Below are 17,898 nucleotides of genomic sequence, written 5' to 3'. Positions count from 1 at the left end.
TTTATTATTTATTTTGGCAAGAAGAGAAAGAGGCAGACAGAGAGTTGAGTATGGGTACACCAGGGCCCTTTGCAGCTGCAAATGAACTCCAGATGCGTGTGCCGCTTTATGCAACTGGCTTTACATGCTTATGACTATTAAGCCTGGACTACACTGTCAGGCTTGGCAAGCAAGTGCCTTTACTGCTGAGCCATCTCTCCAGTCCCAGTTATGTATTTTTACTGTGTTTATACTCATTGCTGAACTGTCCTGGGAGACTGAATGGTACTTAGCACACCCCCCCCCACACCCAGTCCTGTCTCTGTTTCTTCAGAGAGAGTAACCAAGGAAGTACCTGTTACTACTTCCTTGAGCTCATTCCCGAGTTTCAAGCATGAGGAATTTTGTCATTCCCTCCCCTGACCTCACCCTCTGCTTTCTTCGCCTGTCTGCCTGACCTGGTAGTGTGTCTTAGTTTGAGTTGCGTCACAAGTACTTCTTGAGACAAAGATCTGGGATGAAAGTGATCCAGGAAGCAGGGTGACGGAGTGGGAAGTGGGGCATGGAGGAGATGAGCTGATTGTGTGACTGTAAAAGGATCTGGGGACCTTCTAAGAGACTGAGGCTATACCTCAGGATTGTCCCACCAAGGGACAAGGAAAGGGGCTATTTATCCAACCACTCTTGCCATTCCTTGGTAAGCACTGTTCCTTAGGCACTTAGAGCCAGCCCCTTGCATTCTAGCACCTGCAGAGGATCACGGGTGCCTGGGGGAAGGGAAGCCACCAATGTGCAGAGAGAGCCATCGTCCAGCCGAGGAGGAGGCTGGGATGGGCTGAGGGACATGGGCAGTATACTGACATTAAGCTTAACTGGATTTTATTTTAGGTGCAACGGACTTTTGGGAAAACACTGACAGATTCACCAACAGATCCAGAAGTTTAGAAAGGCCAAAGGACCACAGTTATAAACTGGAAGGACAAAAAGCCAAAGGGTTTGACCTTTGTCTCCAAAACATGCGCAGGCTGCTCCGCACGTGCCGCGAGGGATGGGAAACGTACTGTCACCAGACTGTCTTCCTGGCTGGCCTGGGCTTGGCCTTCCTCTACATGACTGTTTTGGGGTTCGACTGCATCACCACTGGTTATGCCTACACCCAGGGGGTTGGAGGCTCCCTGCTTAGCATCCTCACGGCCCTTTCAGCCGTGTCTGGCCTGATGGGTACAATTCTCTTCACCCGCCTCCGGGGACATTATGGTTTGGTCACCACAGGAATCATTTCCAGCTGGCTCCACGTAGGTTGTCTAACACTCTGTGTGTTTTCTGTCTTTGCTCCTGGAAGTCCTTTTGATATGACTGTCTTCTCACTCCCATTAAACAAGACTTCCTCTTCAAAACGTGACCTTCTGAAAGAGGACCAGGTACACAGTTATTCTTTCAAAAGAAGCCTGAATCAACCCATCCTCCCAGATCGCTCTTCCATCCACTGGACCAACAGCACTGTTCTGTTCAATGGCCAGCAGGACCCGGAGCAGCCCGAGTCCTACATTTCTATCATCTTGCTCTTCTCAGGTGTGATCTTGGCAAGAATTGGTAAGCAGTGGGTCAAATGTGTCTTGGCATTCTGCAGCTTGAGACGCTGTTAAGCTATCTCTGAAGCCCTGCTATCTACTCTAACTTCCAGCATCATTCATTGAGAACCTGTTCTGTGACAAGAGCTGTCCTAGATAGTGGAGAAAGAAAAGGAGATAGTCCCTGGGACAGGGAGACGTGCAGGAAGTAGTCATAACCACCAAGCTAGCCAGGGGGTGGTCATGTTAGGGAAGGACAGATGGATTGAGAACACAAAGAAAAGACATCTAATCTAGTCTTGGGGTTTGGGGAGTCTTTCTACAGTGTGGCACAATCAGAGACCTCTGAAGGACAGTGTAGACACATGTCACGGAGAGCGATGACTGCTCCTGGCAAGGGACAGTGGCAAATACAAGGCTAGAAAGTGAAATTGTAGAGATTTGGGGAATTGAAAATGCACATACACATTATAGACAGTATCAATATGAAAAGAATCCTTTGACCTTGAACCTTTCTCTGTATAACTGGGATGAGGATGGAGTTAAGGATTGAGTTCACTGAATGTGTGCTAGCCTAGCACTGGAAAAAGAAAAAAAACTCAAAAAGAACTGAGAGGGCTGGAAAGATGGCTCAGCATTTAAAAGCACTTGCTAGAATAGCCTGACAGCCCAGATTCAATCCCCAGTGCCCATGTAAGCCAGATGCATACAGTGGCAAGTGTCTGGAGTTTATTTGCAGTGGCAGGAGGCCCTTGGCATGCCCATTCTCTCTCTTATAAATAACTAACTTTTTAAAAGAGGGCTGGACAGATGGCTTAGCAATGAATGAGCTTGCCTACAAAGCCTAAGGACCTGTGTTTGACTCTCCAGATCCCATGTAAGCCAGATGCACAAAGGTGAGGCAAGCACAAGGTCGCACATGCCCACTGGGTGGTGAAAGTGTCTGGAGTTTGATATCAGTGGCAGAGGCCCTGTGTGCCAATTTTTTCTCTCTCTAAAACAATAAAAAAAACTAAATTAAAAAAAAAAAAAGAACTGGGATGAAGAGAGAGGATAGAAACCTCATAAGGGAGAAGTCAGCCATTCCTAGCTGCCTGGGCTGGGAAGAGCACTTAAAGACAGAGACACTGAATTTTTCTTCCAACCATGACATTCATACTTAGCAGTGAGAACATATCTGTTTTAGTTAGGGACTTTATTAAAACGTAAAGAAAATGAATTTTGGTTCTTGGATTTGCCTTCAATCCTAGTATGTCACTTGTGCTGGTGACAGAAACCACTGGATCTAGTGATCAGACCTGCAGGTTCCCTGCTTTGAAGGCTGAACCATGGCCCTCTGACACGGATCCTCCTGGTGAATGCCTGTCCAGATAGCACTATTCCTTGTCTAAGCCTGTGCTAGTCCCCAAGTTCAAAGTCATTAATTTCAAAGCCCCTCCTTGGCCTGTAAGCTCAATGTCAGGGGATTTCCCACTGCTGGGTCAGAAACCAGGGAATGAGGAGTATGATGGTGGGTAGTGGAAGATGTAAATCAGAAACCAAGTGTGTCCTTCCTATTTTCCCTTGGGTACCATCTTCTGCAGGCATTACATTGAAACAAAAGCCCTGCCTTTTTGGGTCTCAGAACATCATTTTAGTGGGGCAGAACCATGGGGCAGTGTTCTGCCTTTGAGTCCAAGAACTCCTTCTATCATAGAAGCTTGGAAACATTGAGGAAAAGGAAATGAGTTTTGAAGGCTAATTCAAGAGACTATAAAACCGGGCTGGAGAGATGGCTCAGAGATTAAAGGTACTTGCTTGCAAATCCTGACAGCCTTGGTTCGATTCCCCAGTACCCACATAAAGCCAGATGAACAAAGTAGAATATATGTCTGGAGTTCGTTTGCTATTCTCTCTCCTTGAAAATAAAAAGAAATATTTTTAAAAAGAGGCTATACTGCCGGGAGTGGTGGCACACACCTTTACTCCCAGTACTGGGGAGGCAGAGGTAGGAGGATCGCCGTGAGTTCGAGGCCACCCTAAGTCTACATAGTGAATTCTAGATCAGCTTGAGCTAGAGTGAAACCCTACCTTGAAAAAAAAAAAAGAAAGAAAAATAAATAAATAAAGAGAGGCTATACTATAATAGGCTAGCCTGGGAACTCCATTCCTCTAATGTAACATATGAGAAAGAAACTATATTTCTACAAAATTCCAAGCAACTGGTTCAAAAACCTGCTCTCTCATCTAGAGGCTACCTGACCTTAAAGTATTTTGAACTAGGTATCCAATAGGTGGATTATCTTTTTTTTTTGTTTTTGGTTTTTCGAGGTAGGGTCTCACTCTGGTCCGGGCTGACCTGGAATTAACTCTGTCATCTCAGGGTGGCCTTGAACTCATGGCAATCCTCCTACCTCTGCCTCCGGAGTGCTGGGATTAAAGGCATGCGCCACCATGCCTGGCTTGGATTATCTTTTATTAGGGTTTTGCTACCTTTACATGGCACAAACCACTGAGAATAGGTGGTCCATTGAAGATTTATACAATTCACATTATATTATGGTGAGTATCCAGTTGAAAAGGGGGAAAAAGTTCTCCACCAGTGATTCCTGCTGACCAAGATCACTGGGCTTTTGCAATGCAAAGGAAATGATCACATCCGGGCGGCACACATGCGCACCAGCCGAGCCTGCCATCTGGAGAAGCGTTTAGATCAAGAGAAAGAGCTCCTCCTGGCTGCCTGCGGCCACCGCGTTCCAGACAGGGACCCCAGAGACACAGAACTGGCTGAACACTCCTAAGGGAATACAGCTCAGGACCCAGACTCCAGCTGCCTGGTGTTGGCAGGACCCCTAAGTCACGGTTCACTGATCTGTGGTGGGAATTTACTAAACAGTTATCTCCCTATGGGGGGGATTAAAAAAAGCTTTCATCTTTGGTCACCCACATCATAATCATAGTTCAGCTGTGATTTGGGGGTTTTCATACGGTGGGGTACAGGGTGAGCAGTGAGACACAGGGGACACAGTGCTGAGTAGAGTTGGCAAAGGCAATGTTGGCATGGTCAGCTCAGTACGCCCTAATTGCCGGTTGGGTGGTTTTACTCCCAATGGGAGTAACCCAGTGAGGTCAGCCTGTGTATCCAACGCGTGTGACCACACACAGGGCTCATCCTAGGAACCTGATCAAGAAATGACTGTGTCCACTCTAAAAGAAACTGTCTCTTTCTTTGAGAACAATGCTCAAGGACAAGTTTATTGGAGTTTGAGGAAACACAACAGGGTAGGCAAGCTGTTAATCACACTAGCTGCTGAAAGGAGGGAGATAGATAACAGGAGGAGAGAAAGTTATGCCTTTTGAAGTAGCATCCAGAAAGCAGGTTTCAGCAATGGAGGTCAGCAAGCGGAGGGAAGGGGTGGGGGTCAAAGGGAGACCTTCAGAAAATCCTGGAGGATCATGCTTAGGATTTTGACCAGGATCCAAAGAAGAAACAGAAAGGGGGAAAAAAGGAAAAGTTATGCTTTTTAAAGATTTATATATTTATTAGATAGAAAGAGAGAGAGAATTGGGGCACCAGGGTTTCTAGGCACTGCAAACAAACTCCAAGTGCATTCACTGCCATGTACATCTGGCTTACGTGGGACCTGGAGAATCTAACCTGGGTTCTTAGACTTCACAGGCATGCTACCTAAACCTTAAGCCACCTCTCCAGCCCAAAGTTATGCTTTTTGAGTTTTAACTCAGAAAAGGCAGCAGTTTCAGCAGTAAGGCTCTGTAAGCAACTGCCCCCCCCCCAAGAAAACTATTTTACAGAATTCTGCCCTAGAGCCAGATTTGCTTAAAAGTGTCTTTGCTTTTTAAAGTCTAAGAATTGTAACTCTTTACACCCTCAATTTAGAAGTAATTCTCAGTGTATAATTAGCCAACACTTCACGCTGTACCACCACAGCATTTTACAAATCCTTCCTAAACTCTGTGGGTACTACTTGCTAAGGGCCAGGGCAAAGCATCCGACAGCTGAGCTCTGAGCCACAGACAGGAAGTCCCTGGCAGGCAAGGCAAGACCTAAAAGTCAGTTAGGATGGTTAGGAAACCCTTGGGAGATGGGGAGGATGTCAGGGGGCCACTGCACGGTGGCTGGGGTATCACAAGAGGATGGGGGGCTGGGACAGGGCTCTGCAAAGGCAGACATTGGAAAAGAGGGGAGAAGGAGGCCTCTGCAGAGCCAGTATGGCGTCTAGGCGGAAACTCAGAATCCCTGAGAGAGCCGTTGCTTCTTGCGCAAGTAACCCTAACCTTGCCCTGGTTGATAGCACCTCACACCTGGAGCTGCTTCTGGAACGTTTTCAAATGGTGTGGACATGGGAGAGACAGGAACCAAGTTCTTCCTCAGCTAAGTCAGGAGTGAGCTGGAAAAACTTGGACTTGAAAATAGATGTGGAGCCCCAAACTGCTGTCCTAAATCTACCTTGCAGTAAAGTACAGGACATAAAGAAATACAGCTAACAGAGGCCATGGTGTGTCTGATGTTGGGGTAGTGACGGTGGGTCAAAAAGAAAATTTATGTATAATTTATATATAAATTTATGTATGGCTTTTTTTTTTTTTTTTTGAGGTAGGGTCTCGCTCTAGCCCAGGATGACCTGGAATTCACTATATAGTCTCAGGGTGGCCTTGAACTCATGGCGATCCTCCTACCTCTGCCTCCCCAGTGCTGGGATTAAAGGCATGCGCCACCACGCCCGGCTGCATGAAGTATTTTTATTATTTGAAAACTACTTACAAATTGGGCGTGGCAGTGGCTACCCATAATCCCAGGACTAGAAATAGGAAAAATGAAAATTAAAAGGCCAGTCTTAGTGGTTCAGGCCTGTTTATCCCAGTACCCAGGAAACAGAGACAGGCCAATCGTGAGTTTGAGGCTGGCCTGTCAGAGAGATGCTGCAGCAAAAACAAAACAAAACAAAACAAAACAAACAAAAAAACCCACCTTAAATTCTAACAGAAGGCCAGGCACCATGTGACACATGTTATAATATGATCTTACGGCAGATCAGTTATATTTCATTGTTGTGACAAAAAAAAACAAAAACACACTTGACGGGAAGTAGCAAGGACGGGGTTTATTCTTGGCTTCCGGTTTCAAGGGAAAGCAGGGAAAACGGGGCAGGAGCAAGAAGCAGGAGTCAAACTGTCACATCCTCAGAAAGAGAGATCTCAAACAGCAAGCGAGGCTGGTGTATAAAACTTCAGGACTATCGCTCCGCCCTGTGACTTGCAAGCCTCTACTTCCAGGTTTCGTGATCTTCCAGATTAGTGCCACAGGCTGGGGATTAAATATTCAATCCCATAGTCTATGGAGGCCATTTTACATTCAAACCACCACTCAGACTACTCCAATGAGCAAGTGCCCGAAGTATTATTCCCTTTCCCCAGATGAGGAAACCGGACAGCAGAAAGTTGCCTTCACTGAATGCAGCAAGGCCAAGGCTAGGCTCTTACGGAGGCTCTTTGACATCTGTTCATTCTCTTCCTACATCGCTGCTCTGTAGGCCTCTGGTCCTTTGACCTCACTGTGACTCAGCTTCTCCAGGAGAACATTCCAGAAGTGGAACGAGGGGCTGTCAACGGTGTGCAGTGCTCCCTGAACTACCTCATGGACCTCATCCACTTCATGCTCGTCATGCTGGCTCCGCGGCCACAGCAGTTCGGCATGCTGGTCTTCCTTTCCATACTGTTCGTGATCACTGGGCATGTGCTCTATTTCTTTTATGCAAGAAAGAGTAAGATTAAAAATGCCCATGTGAATGAGACGACAAGGAAGGGCACTTGGACACCTCCTACATGAGAGGTAGGCACACTTCCCAGAGCTCTAGCAGCCCTGGTCCCATCTCCCACTTCGTTTCCCTTTGGGGCTACCAGTGCCAGTCTTGTCATCAACTTTTGCCAACAGCATCAACTGCTTCAGGGTGGTGCTGCCTCTGGTTGTATCCTGAGGTTGGAAGGGGCAATCTGAGGCCCACCCATGAACTGAAGTCAGAAATATCCTCCCACTTGATGACTCTCAAAGGGCTGGTTTTAATTTTTTTTAAAAAATATTTTCCTTATTTGGGACAGAGAGAAAGAGGCAGACAGAGAATGGACACACCGGGGCATCCACCCACTGCAAACAAACTCCAGATGCATGCGCCATCTGCATCAGGCTTATGTGGGTCCTGGGGAATTGAACCTGGGTCCTTTGGCTTTGCAGAGAAGTGCCTTAACCAAAGCCCTCTGTTTTTAATTTTGCCAGTCTAATAACGTAGTGTCTTCAGACTGACTTGTTCTGTGGGAGCTAAAATTAGTGAGAATATTCTGGTCAATGTTAGGAACAGAAGTAGAGCATGACCAACAATATTTGGTCTCAGTTCTTACGTTCTTCTGCTAGTTGGTGTGTATTCTGTGGTTGAGCTGACTGACTCTGAGTACAACTTTTGCATAGTTTAAGAGCCCTTGGACTACGCCAGAGATTTGGTGGTCAAACTAAGATTAGCTCTGATTAAGAATGCCTCTAAAGCCGGGCGTGGTGGCACACGCCTTTAATTCCAGCACTCGGGAGGCAGAGGTAGGAGGATCGCCATGAGTTCAAGGCCACCCTGAGACTACGCAGTGAACTCCAGGTCAGCCTGGGCTAGAGTGAGACCCTACCTCAAAAAAAAAAAAAAAAAAGCCTCTTAGCTGGGTGTGGTGGCGCATGCCTTTAATCCCGGGATTTCGGAGGCAGAGGTAGGAGGATCGCTGTGAGTTCAAGGCCACCCTGAGACTACATAATGAATTCCAGATCAACCTGAGCTAGAGTGAGACCCTACCTTGAAAAACAAAACAAACAAACAAACAAAAAATGAATGCCTCCAGCTTGTAATGAGCAGAGTTTATGGCATTTTGAGGAACTGGAAGAAAATCTGTGTATCTCTTGGTTTAAAATAGTGATTAATTACTATTTTATAAGTATTATGTGAAAAAAGTGGGGCTAGCAATAAGGTCCCCTTAGGGCTCATAGTTTAGAGAACTGTTCTTTGTGTTGGGAACGGGACATTTTGGGGCTAGCCTGTAACATACTCAGGACCACCTTAGTGGGTGGGCATTGATGGGAATGACATTCTAGGTCAGATCAACCTCTATTTTAGGCACTTCTCTAGAGGATATTTTGCACCTTCTGATATCGCAAACCACTGCACGTACCTGGAAGCCACATCTCTCACCTAGTTGAGGCAATCAGACGTCCCCAGATATTACTAAATGATTCTCCAGTTAAGGACCCTTACTTGAAAAATGTAAAAACCAAGGGAAGGACTCACTCATTATTACCATAATGACAGAGGCTGGAATAGAACACTATGGTCAAGCACTTTCTCATCATTCCTGTGGCCCTGGGTTGGATCTCCAACACCTTGCAGAAAATATTAATAGCAAGAAAACTACAAAAAGGGATCTTTCACAGAACTGCTTCTCAGAGCAGTTAAGTGAAAGTGATGCAAGGAGAGAATTTTGTGGAACATTTTGCTTAACATAAGGGAGTTTTAAAAAGGAATACTTTATACAATTCTGATGCTATTTATGGTACAACCTCCCCCAATCGCTCCATCTTCCATACAAAAAAAAAAAAAAAAAGCCTAAAAGACTACATTACTACACACGTACACACCAAATTAAATGAAGAATAGATCAGGAAACCAGAATTATTCACTAAGGAAGTTGCATTTTTTTTTCCAAGGTAGGGTCTCACTCTAGTGTAGGCTGACCTAGGATTCACTATGTAGTCTCAGGGTGGCCTCGAACTCACAGGATCCTCCTACCTCTGTTGGAATTAAAGGCATGCACCACCATACCTTGCTGGAAGTTGCATTTTGATGTGTAGCGTTTCCAGTCCTTTTGCTGTTTATTCCTTCAATGAACACATGAATGTCTGTACAGAGCAGGCATGGGACAAAAGTGTTTAATCCATACACTCCAAAGTGTTCAGCACTGGGACATCTCTGTCACGACTTCCAAGGCTCAGAGGCTATTGCAGAAGTGGTGGAAAGAATGTGAGCCAAAGGAAGGGTGGGACTCATATAAAATTTGTGTTTTAGGTGCTAATTTTTAAAAGATTTTTATTTATTTATTAGAGACAGAGAAAAAATGGATGTACCAGGGCCTCTAGCCACTGTAAACTAGAGATGCATGTGCCACCTGGCTTACTGGGACCTGGAGAATCGAACCTGGGTCCTTAAGCTTCACAGGCAAGCATTAGGTGTTAATTTTACTGTTCCTTTTCCTCAAGGCTCTATACAGCAGAAGAGCAACATCTTTGGATTACAACGTGGACCAATATTTATTTCCCCGGCTGTCTTGATTCATGCTTTAAAGCAGTGCTGTCAATCAAAATACAAATTAGTTATGTTTTAAAAGCATATTTCACTCAAACCAATATATCTAATGACCTTGAAGTCACTATAAAATTGAGATTTTGATTTTTTTAAACACCTTCAACCCATATCAATTTGGACTAGCTATGTATTTGAATAGCCATATGTGGTTGGTGGCTGCTATATGGGATCTTGATGATTTCCAAAGTTCCACACGTGTGTGTGTTTCCACCATGAGAGGGCACTACTGTGCTGCAGGACGTAAGGTAATGTTCCAGGACAAAATGTTACCCTATCCAGTGTTAACTGGTATTGGACTTCACTCCATCAACTACAGCCTTCTGCTCTGTTCATGAAACAATGCCAAGTGACATGTACCAAGCACTTTTGATCATATTTAATATCTCTGTCCCGGAAACAGGCTGGAGTGGAACTGTCTTTCTGGAGATGCAAATTGTGATGGTGGAAGGCCAAGACACTCGTTCCCCTGCAGTTCACATAAGCTCCACCAGGGGGCCTTCTAACTGGGATTGCAATAAATCACAAGTGTATCACAAAATGCTGGAATTAGAAATTCTCCATTTATAAACCCAAGGTAAATTTGGCAAAGGAAATCTGAGTACGAAATAAAACTAAACCCTTCAAACAAATGTCTGGCTGTTACTGTTCACTGACATGGCTCTCTCTCAAGAGTGCTACCCTGGCCTTTACCTGGCAAACTGCTGAGCGCACTGAGGCCCGCCAGAGGCGTCTGAGCCACTGACCTTTCTGCTCTGGAGCCGAACACAGCTGTCCCCACACTCTCCAGAACCTCCATTAGTTACCCAGACACATTCTTTCTTCAAAGTACTGGGGATCTTGAGGGAAATGAAGCACCTTCTCACTTGGGGTCAGGGATCCTTGAATGCAAGTGGCCACTTGCTTCTGTTCTCCATTTTGAAGTGATGCTCACTTGTCAATCATTTCTGGCTTTCTTAGTGAGCCAACAGTGTGAGGTCTAATCATATGATGTATTTCCCTGCCAAACTTTTGATATTTGTATGCAAATCACCCCATGTCACTCTGGAATGTGGTGATGGTGATTACAGTGATACTGGTTTCCTCAGTCTACTGACCCAGATACCAAGTGATTTTCTTTTTTTGTTGTATTTTTATTTGAGAGCGAGAGTGAGCGAGCGAGCGATCGAGAGAGAGAGAGAGACAGAGACGGAGGGAGGGAGGGAGGGAAGGAGAGAATGGGCGCACCAGGGCTTCCAGCCACTGCAAACAAACTCCAGATGCGTATGGCCCCTTGTGCATCTGGCTAACGTGGGTCCCGGGGTCCTTTGGCTTTACAGGCAAGTGCTTAACCACTAAGCCATCTCTCCAGCCCCCAAGTGCATTTTTTCATTCTAACAAGTCAACAGAAGCAATTAACCACCTCCACCTTACACAGCGAAATGGGTAAGTTAGACTGTATATACTTCACAGAGGTGGGAGTTATCTCCACCAGTCTTAACCTACAGCAGGAAGCCAGGAAATATGTCAAGTTATCTAATGAAATATTTGATGCTTCTAAGATCCTTAAAAGTATACATATTTGGGGCTGGACTATATTCAAGTGCTTTGGGACACTGTGAAGTCCTTGTACAAAAAGAGATGCCTTTAAAAAAATCCAACTAAGGGCTGGAGAGATGGCTTAGCGGTTAAGCACTTGCCTGTGAAACCTAAGGACCCCGGTTCAAGGCTCAATTCCCCAGGATGCATGTAACCCAGATGCACAAGGGGCCACATACATCTGGAGTTCGTTTGCAGTGGCTAGAGGCCCTGGCACACCCATTCCCTGTCACTTTCAAATAAATAAAAAAATAAAGAACAACAAAAAAATATTTTCTTTGTAAGCAGAGTATGACAAAGTATGGGTGCACCAGAGTCTCTAGACATTGCAAATGAACTCCAGATGCATGCACTATTTTGTGCATCTGGCTTATGTGAGTACTGAGGAAATGAACCCAGGTAAAGCCTGCAAACTGATGAGCCATCTCTCCAGTCCCAGTACTTTTTTTTTTTTTTAAATACAGGATCCCATGTATCCCAGGCCTCACAATATATAATGGAGAATGATCCTGAGTTCATGATCCTCCTGTCTCCACCTCCCAAGTGCTAGGATTACAGGTAGGAGCTGCCACTCCCATTGAACTTGGAATTGAGTCAGTTTATCTGAACCAACATTACTAGCACGAAACTGAAGCTGGGTGAGTTGTGTCACTTTAGCTGGGATGTCAGTAACTGGAGTTACAATTTATTTTCATTGAAATTATAACCATTTGTATAAAAATTATATTCCAGTTCCAATTTCTTTTAGAATCATTATTAAAGATTCTCTTCATGCCCAAGTCTCTCACTTGGAATTAACAGGCCCTTGCTGAGAACATTTCATTCACCTTCAGATCTGCTGCCCTTTTCTTTAGGGCATTTGAGAACAAGTCCAGTAGCTGGTGTCCTCATTCAGCTGCTGTGTATCCATGACACGTGCCGTACCAAGGAGGCCAAGTAGATCTCAGAGAAGCGTGCTCTCCCAGGGAAGCTCGATCTCTTAACCATGCTGTTGTCCAATTCTGAGTTGCCAAGGTTTAGGACTTGGGGAGGCACAGCAGAGAAAACATCAAACCTGGGGTCACAGGGCCACCTGTAAGGCCCTTTCTCCCTATTTCAAGAAACCTGCACCACAGAGGGAGAAGGACATCCTTCAGATTCGCTACCCACCATCAAGCTAAGATCAACCCAGGCCAATGACTTTCCTGGAGAAACTGATTTCCCTCAACTTTTTGAATGGAAGTCAGCCAGCCAATAGAGAAAGCAAAGTTGCTAGAAGCGGGCCTGGTGGCTCAGGTCTGAAATCCCAATGCTGAATAGGCTGGGGCAGGATCACTAAATTCCAGGCCAGTCTGTGCCAGAATGAGACTGTCTCAAAGAGCAGAGACATGTACTTGATGGGGCAGAGTGGAATCTTTGCTACCTGGTGGTGGATGCAGTGGACGTCAGGTGGCAAGTGCCACACTAGATTGTCCTACCTACTGATTCCTCACTTGCCCAGAAAAAGGTTTTCTGTGTAATAGTTTACCCAATACCTAACTAACTACTTTTATTTTTCTATTTCTTTTGTTTGGCTTTTCAAGGTAGGGTCTCACTCTAGCCCAGGCTGCCCTGAAACTCACTATGTAGTCTCAGGGTGGACTCGAACTCATGGCGCTCCTCCTACCTCTGCCTCCCCAGTGCTAAGATTAAGGCGTGGCCACTGCACCCGGCTCATTTTCTATTTCTAAGTACCTTTTACTTCTTCTGAGGTTATTATTGTGTGCTTGAGTCACTTATATCGTTTTTTTTTTAGCCTGAAAGACAATATTTTTATCAATTATTTTATCAATAACTTTAAGGCAATTGATTTAATCTAGAAATTGTATGCCAGGAAAAACACAAGACAGTATAAAAACTTAGCATCTGTGTTTGAAAGCAACTTTGGTCATGTAACTTATTATCTTAAAAAGAAATTTTGATGCACTTTTATTAACATACTAATAAAATCACGTAAATGATAATCCCAATCGCCTTCCCACAATTTTTTTCCTAGAAATGTAATAAGACACAAAAAAAGGAGCCAGGCATGGTGGTGTACTCCTGTAACCCCAGCACTTGGGAGGTGAAGGAAGGAGGACCAGGAGTTCAAGATGAGCCTATTCTGGTAAATGCATGGTCACCAACTACCACCATAATCAAGACATAACACTTTCTCCCCACATGGTCCTTTGCAATGAACCCTTCCATGCTCTCTTCTAATCAGTGATCTGCTTTCTATCAAGAAGTGTCAAAATCAACCACTCATGATCTATTTTAGAAAAATGTGCATGTCTACAAATACTCAAAACCAACTTTTTAAAAAGTGAGATACTTGGGCTGGAGAGATGGCTTAGCGGTTAAGCGCTTGCCTGTGAAGCCTAAGGACCCCGGTTCGAGGCTCGGTTCCCCAGGTCCCACGTTAGCCAGATGCACAAGGGGGCGCACACGTCTGGAGTTCGTTTGCAGAGGCTGGAAGCCCTGGTGTGCCCATTCTCTCTCTCTCCCTCTATCTGTCTTTCTCTCTGTGTCTATCGCTCTCAAATAAATAAATAAAAAATTAAAAAAAAAAGTGAGATACTTTTAAATGCTTTCTTTAGCATATGAACAGAATGAGATTTTATGTGACTTCAGGGTGGATGCAAAGTGCGTAGTCTAATTAGAGTACTTCTAAAACTGACCTTAAAGAACTAAGTCTTAGCTGGGTGTGGTGGCACATGCCTTTGACCCCAGCACTCAGAAGGCAGAGGTAGGATGCAGGAGGTAGGATGATGCTGAGTTTGAGGTCAGCCTGGGCTAGGACAACACCCTAACTCAAAAATAAATAAAGATGAACTTTGGTAGTTAATACTGTGGCAAATATCAGGCTAGGGCTGTTTGACAGTAAATGACTTTAACAGAACTGAATTCTTTTTTAAAATTATGTTTTATTTATTTGAGAGAGAGACAGGGAGAATGGGTGCACCAGGGCTTTCAGCCACTGCAAACAAACTCCAGGTGCATGTACCACCTCATGCATCTGATGGCTTATGTGGGTCCCGAGGAATTGAACCAAGGTCCTTTGGCTTTGCCGGCAAGAGTCTTAACTGCTAAGCCGTCTCTCCAGCCCCAACAGAACTGAGACAGAATTCTCAGACACATATTCCTACATGTAATTGGGATTGCCCCAGTTCACACCTCTTCCACTGGGAAAGGGATAGACTGCACACCTTGACTCCACACTTACGTGCACCTTGTCTTCGTGAATGCCACATCTATGCTTTTTAAGCACCGGTCCTGAAAGAGACGCATCACAGCAGGTGATTAGATCAGCAACTGTGGAATCCCTGCCCCTTTCCAGCCATGTCTACCCAGTAATGTTTTTACAAGCCTTTAAAAACCCAAACTCCTACCAGTTCTCTTGGCTTAGGATCAATCTATATTATTTGCTAGACTTCCCCCTTTGCACTAAAGCATTGATTTAACAGAAATGGTGTGACTACATCTAGTAAATTCCTGCCTATCAAGTTGGCCTCAGGTAAATCCTTTAACCCATCAGAGCAGGTGCGTATCCAGTCAGGTTAAAGTTCTCATCACTGGCCCAAACTTCCGTTTCTGAAATTCTGCATGGGTCATGCCACACTTTTTCTTTTATTTGTTCCATACCTTATGTTCACCACGATCTTGGACACAACACGGTACCTGGTTAAAAAGAAAGAAGTGATAACATGTTAAGAAAGTGCCTTTAACTGCTGAACTATCTTTCTGGCCCCTTTTCTTTTTAAAGTGGCCCCGCACTAGCTTCCCTTGATGACTGAACAGCAGGCACAAAACATCGCAGTGCTGCTTTCCCACACTTCTGATACTTGGGATACATTCTGATACTTTCTGTCATTTCCAGTTATAAGGAAAATGAAATAAGCCCGATTCCTTATACTCTGAATCTTTCCAACTGAATGTGTTACTGTGTCACACTAGCATGCACTCATATAAGGCTAGAGAGAACGAAAAACATTCCTGGCTGCAACATTTTCCTAGGGAAAGTTGAAACACCCTTCACGGATGTCAAATTCACAAGCAGCAGCACGAAACTTGTTTATCCTGAGAACTGTTTCCAGTCCTGGGAACTCGCTCAGGTCTGTATCCTTAAATAGATGGTGGCTCATGGCTTCCTCAGCATGCCAGACACTCGGCCTGCGACATCCCTGGGTCAAACAGAATAGTTCAAACCTGGCTCAACAGGAATCCTAATGCCAGAAGCAATGGCAAAACAGCCAGCCTGGGCATGCCGCTGTTTCAGGGTTACTCAACAGGAATAGACACTTGAGGCCGGGCCACTGTCGAGACTGTTTTCCTCTTGAGATCCTGGCAACACCCACCTCACTAGGCAAGGTGGCTCACTCCTAATAAACCCTGGACTTGGAAGGCCCCACGCAGGCAGGAGGGGGAGGGAGAAAATGGTAGAAATGGACGTTACAATCAGCTTCCTCATCAGTTAAAGTAGCCAACAAGAAGTCTTCCAGAATGAAAACTGACACCTTTGACATCCGCACTAATTGCTCCATTCATTCACCGCAGTCTAAATTTAGATCTTTACAAAATGGTACCTACGTCCTCTTGTAGATCTATTTGGGTCAGCAATGCATATGCACCCAGGCTTGGAAATTCTCCCGGTGAGAAAAACTTTTCTCAGGGCAGCCCGCCTCTTTCTACATATTGGTGAGCATAACTCAGTGAGAACTCCAAGCTGATTCTTCCCCAGGGCAAGCTGGCCTCACTCCCCTGCGGGCTGGCAGCGGCCTGGGGCCCCGCCGGACTCACCGCAGTCTTGGGCTCCCGGGTAGCACCCCAAACTTTTTTAAAAAAAAATATTTATTTAGCTGAGCGAGAGAGAAAGAGTTAGAGGGGAGACAGAGCGAGGGAGAATATGGATGTGCCAGGGCCTCCAGCCACTGCAAACGAACTCCAGATGCATGCGTCCCCTTGTGCATCTGGCTTACGTGGGCCCTGGAGAGTCGAACCGGGCTCCTTTGGCTTTGCAGGCAAACGCCTTAACCGCTAAGCTATCTCTCCAGCACCCCCCCCCAACCCCCGAACCTCTCTTAAAAAACCCACCGCGGTGCAAAGCGGCAACCCAAGGGCACTCAATGAGCCCCGTGTGTTAGGAACACTGGAATTACCCTGCTCCTCCGGAAACTCGGAACGCTTCTGCTCTCCAAACCAGACACCGTCCCCGTCACCAAAAGTACTAGACAGGAGGCAGGACCCCCCCCTCGTGCGCCGGGGACCCGGGGGGCCCTCCCCGCCCCCGACCACGTCCGCCTCCATCCCGGGGGTCCCGGCTGGGGCTGTGCACCGAGCCGGGTCGAGGGCGACACTCCAGGCCGCGGGGCCAGGTCTCCTTACCGAGGAGCGCGCGGGGCCCGAGAGGGAGCGCGTGGGCGAGAGCAAGTTTAAAAGGGGCCGGGGGCCGGGCGCCCCGAGCCGCAGCCAACCGCGACGCTGCCCGGGCGCCGCGCCCCGCCCCGCGCGCCCCCTGCCGGCCGCCGGGCCTCTCGCCTCGCGGCCCGCCCCAGACCCGGGACCCCCGGCCCCAGACCTGGGACCCCCCTGCCCCAGACCCCGCGCTGACTGCGACGTCACATCGCCCCCTCCTCGCCTACCCTTAGAAGCGGCTCCTGCAGCCCGCCCCAGGGATGTTGGGGGGGTAGGGGGTGGGGGGGAGAAGGTACTGGCTCTTACTCTCTCTCCCCCACCCCCTTTGCTTCTTGAAGTCTTCACCCACACCCCTTTCGTGCTGATCTTCTCTTAAAGGCTCACGTCTGGTCTTGTTCTCCCGGAAGACTGGCTCCTGTTAAGGAAACTACGACATCGTGGGAAATGAGGGTGGAAAGTCTGACGACAGGGGGATGCCTGGAAATCCCACTACGAGGGTTGCTTCCAGAGATGGCCAAGGTCTGTAAACGCGTTGCCCTCAGAGCTCGTCTGTATTCCTGATTGCAGGAGAGGTGTGTTATGGATTGAATTGTGACCACCCCCTTCTCCAAAGACATGAAGCGCTACTAATCTTCATCACCCAGGAGTTAAAGACCTTCCTCGTGAATAGAGTCTTTGCTCAAGTTAGGATGAGGTCCTTAGCATGGGTGGGTCCTCTGAATGCAACGCTATTGATGTCATTAATGCTGCGTGTGACTATAGAAACACACAGGGACAACAAGAGAGAAACACCCCCCTCCCCCGGCCTCAAAGGGAGCTTGGTCCTGCTGACAATTTCGTTTTGGACTTCTCCCTGCTAGAACTGAGGCAATACATTCCTGTTGTAAGTCACACACGGAACCTAACACAATGACTACCGTGAAGATGAGAGAGGACCCTTCCAGCAGTTAAGACTAGCTTCTCCGAAGAAGCAC

The 17,898-nt window shown here is 46.4% G+C and overlaps 1 protein-coding gene, 1 long non-coding RNA gene and 1 other non-coding gene across 3 annotated transcripts in view; 1 reads left to right on the top strand and 2 right to left on the bottom strand.

Annotated features, from left to right (window-relative positions):
* Window positions 1-12,452, top strand: part of LOC101606930 (solute carrier family 40 member 1-like) — a 34,513-nt gene extending 22,061 nt beyond the window's left edge. The window contains exons 9-11 of the mRNA XM_012947536.2: window positions 929-1,572; window positions 7,082-7,312; window positions 12,367-12,452. Coding sequence (XP_012802990.2) covers window positions 929-1,572; window positions 7,082-7,312; window positions 12,367-12,452 — 961 coding nt within the window. The remainder of the gene's footprint in view (window positions 1-928; window positions 1,573-7,081; window positions 7,313-12,366) is intronic.
* Window positions 12,453-14,550: 2,098 nt separating this feature from the next.
* LOC123455327 lies at window positions 14,551-16,796 on the bottom strand. Its single transcript, XR_006633839.1, has 3 exons — window positions 16,669-16,796; window positions 15,155-15,190; window positions 14,551-14,785 (listed from the first exon to the last, which is right to left on the bottom strand). It is a non-coding gene; the product is annotated as an uncharacterized LOC123455327 (long non-coding RNA).
* On the bottom strand, window positions 15,018-15,091 carry LOC123455457. Its single transcript, XR_006633927.1, has one exon. It is a non-coding gene; the product is annotated as a small nucleolar RNA SNORD93 (small nucleolar RNA).
* Window positions 16,797-17,898: the final 1,102 nt, after the last annotated feature.

Source organism: Jaculus jaculus, chromosome 16, assembly GCF_020740685.1.
Source record: "Jaculus jaculus isolate mJacJac1 chromosome 16, mJacJac1.mat.Y.cur, whole genome shotgun sequence".
In the NCBI taxonomy this organism is placed as follows: Eukaryota; Metazoa; Chordata; class Mammalia; order Rodentia; family Dipodidae; genus Jaculus; species Jaculus jaculus.
The sequence above is the reverse complement of the archived record's forward strand: the minus strand, read 5'-3'. Positions and strand labels throughout refer to the sequence as shown.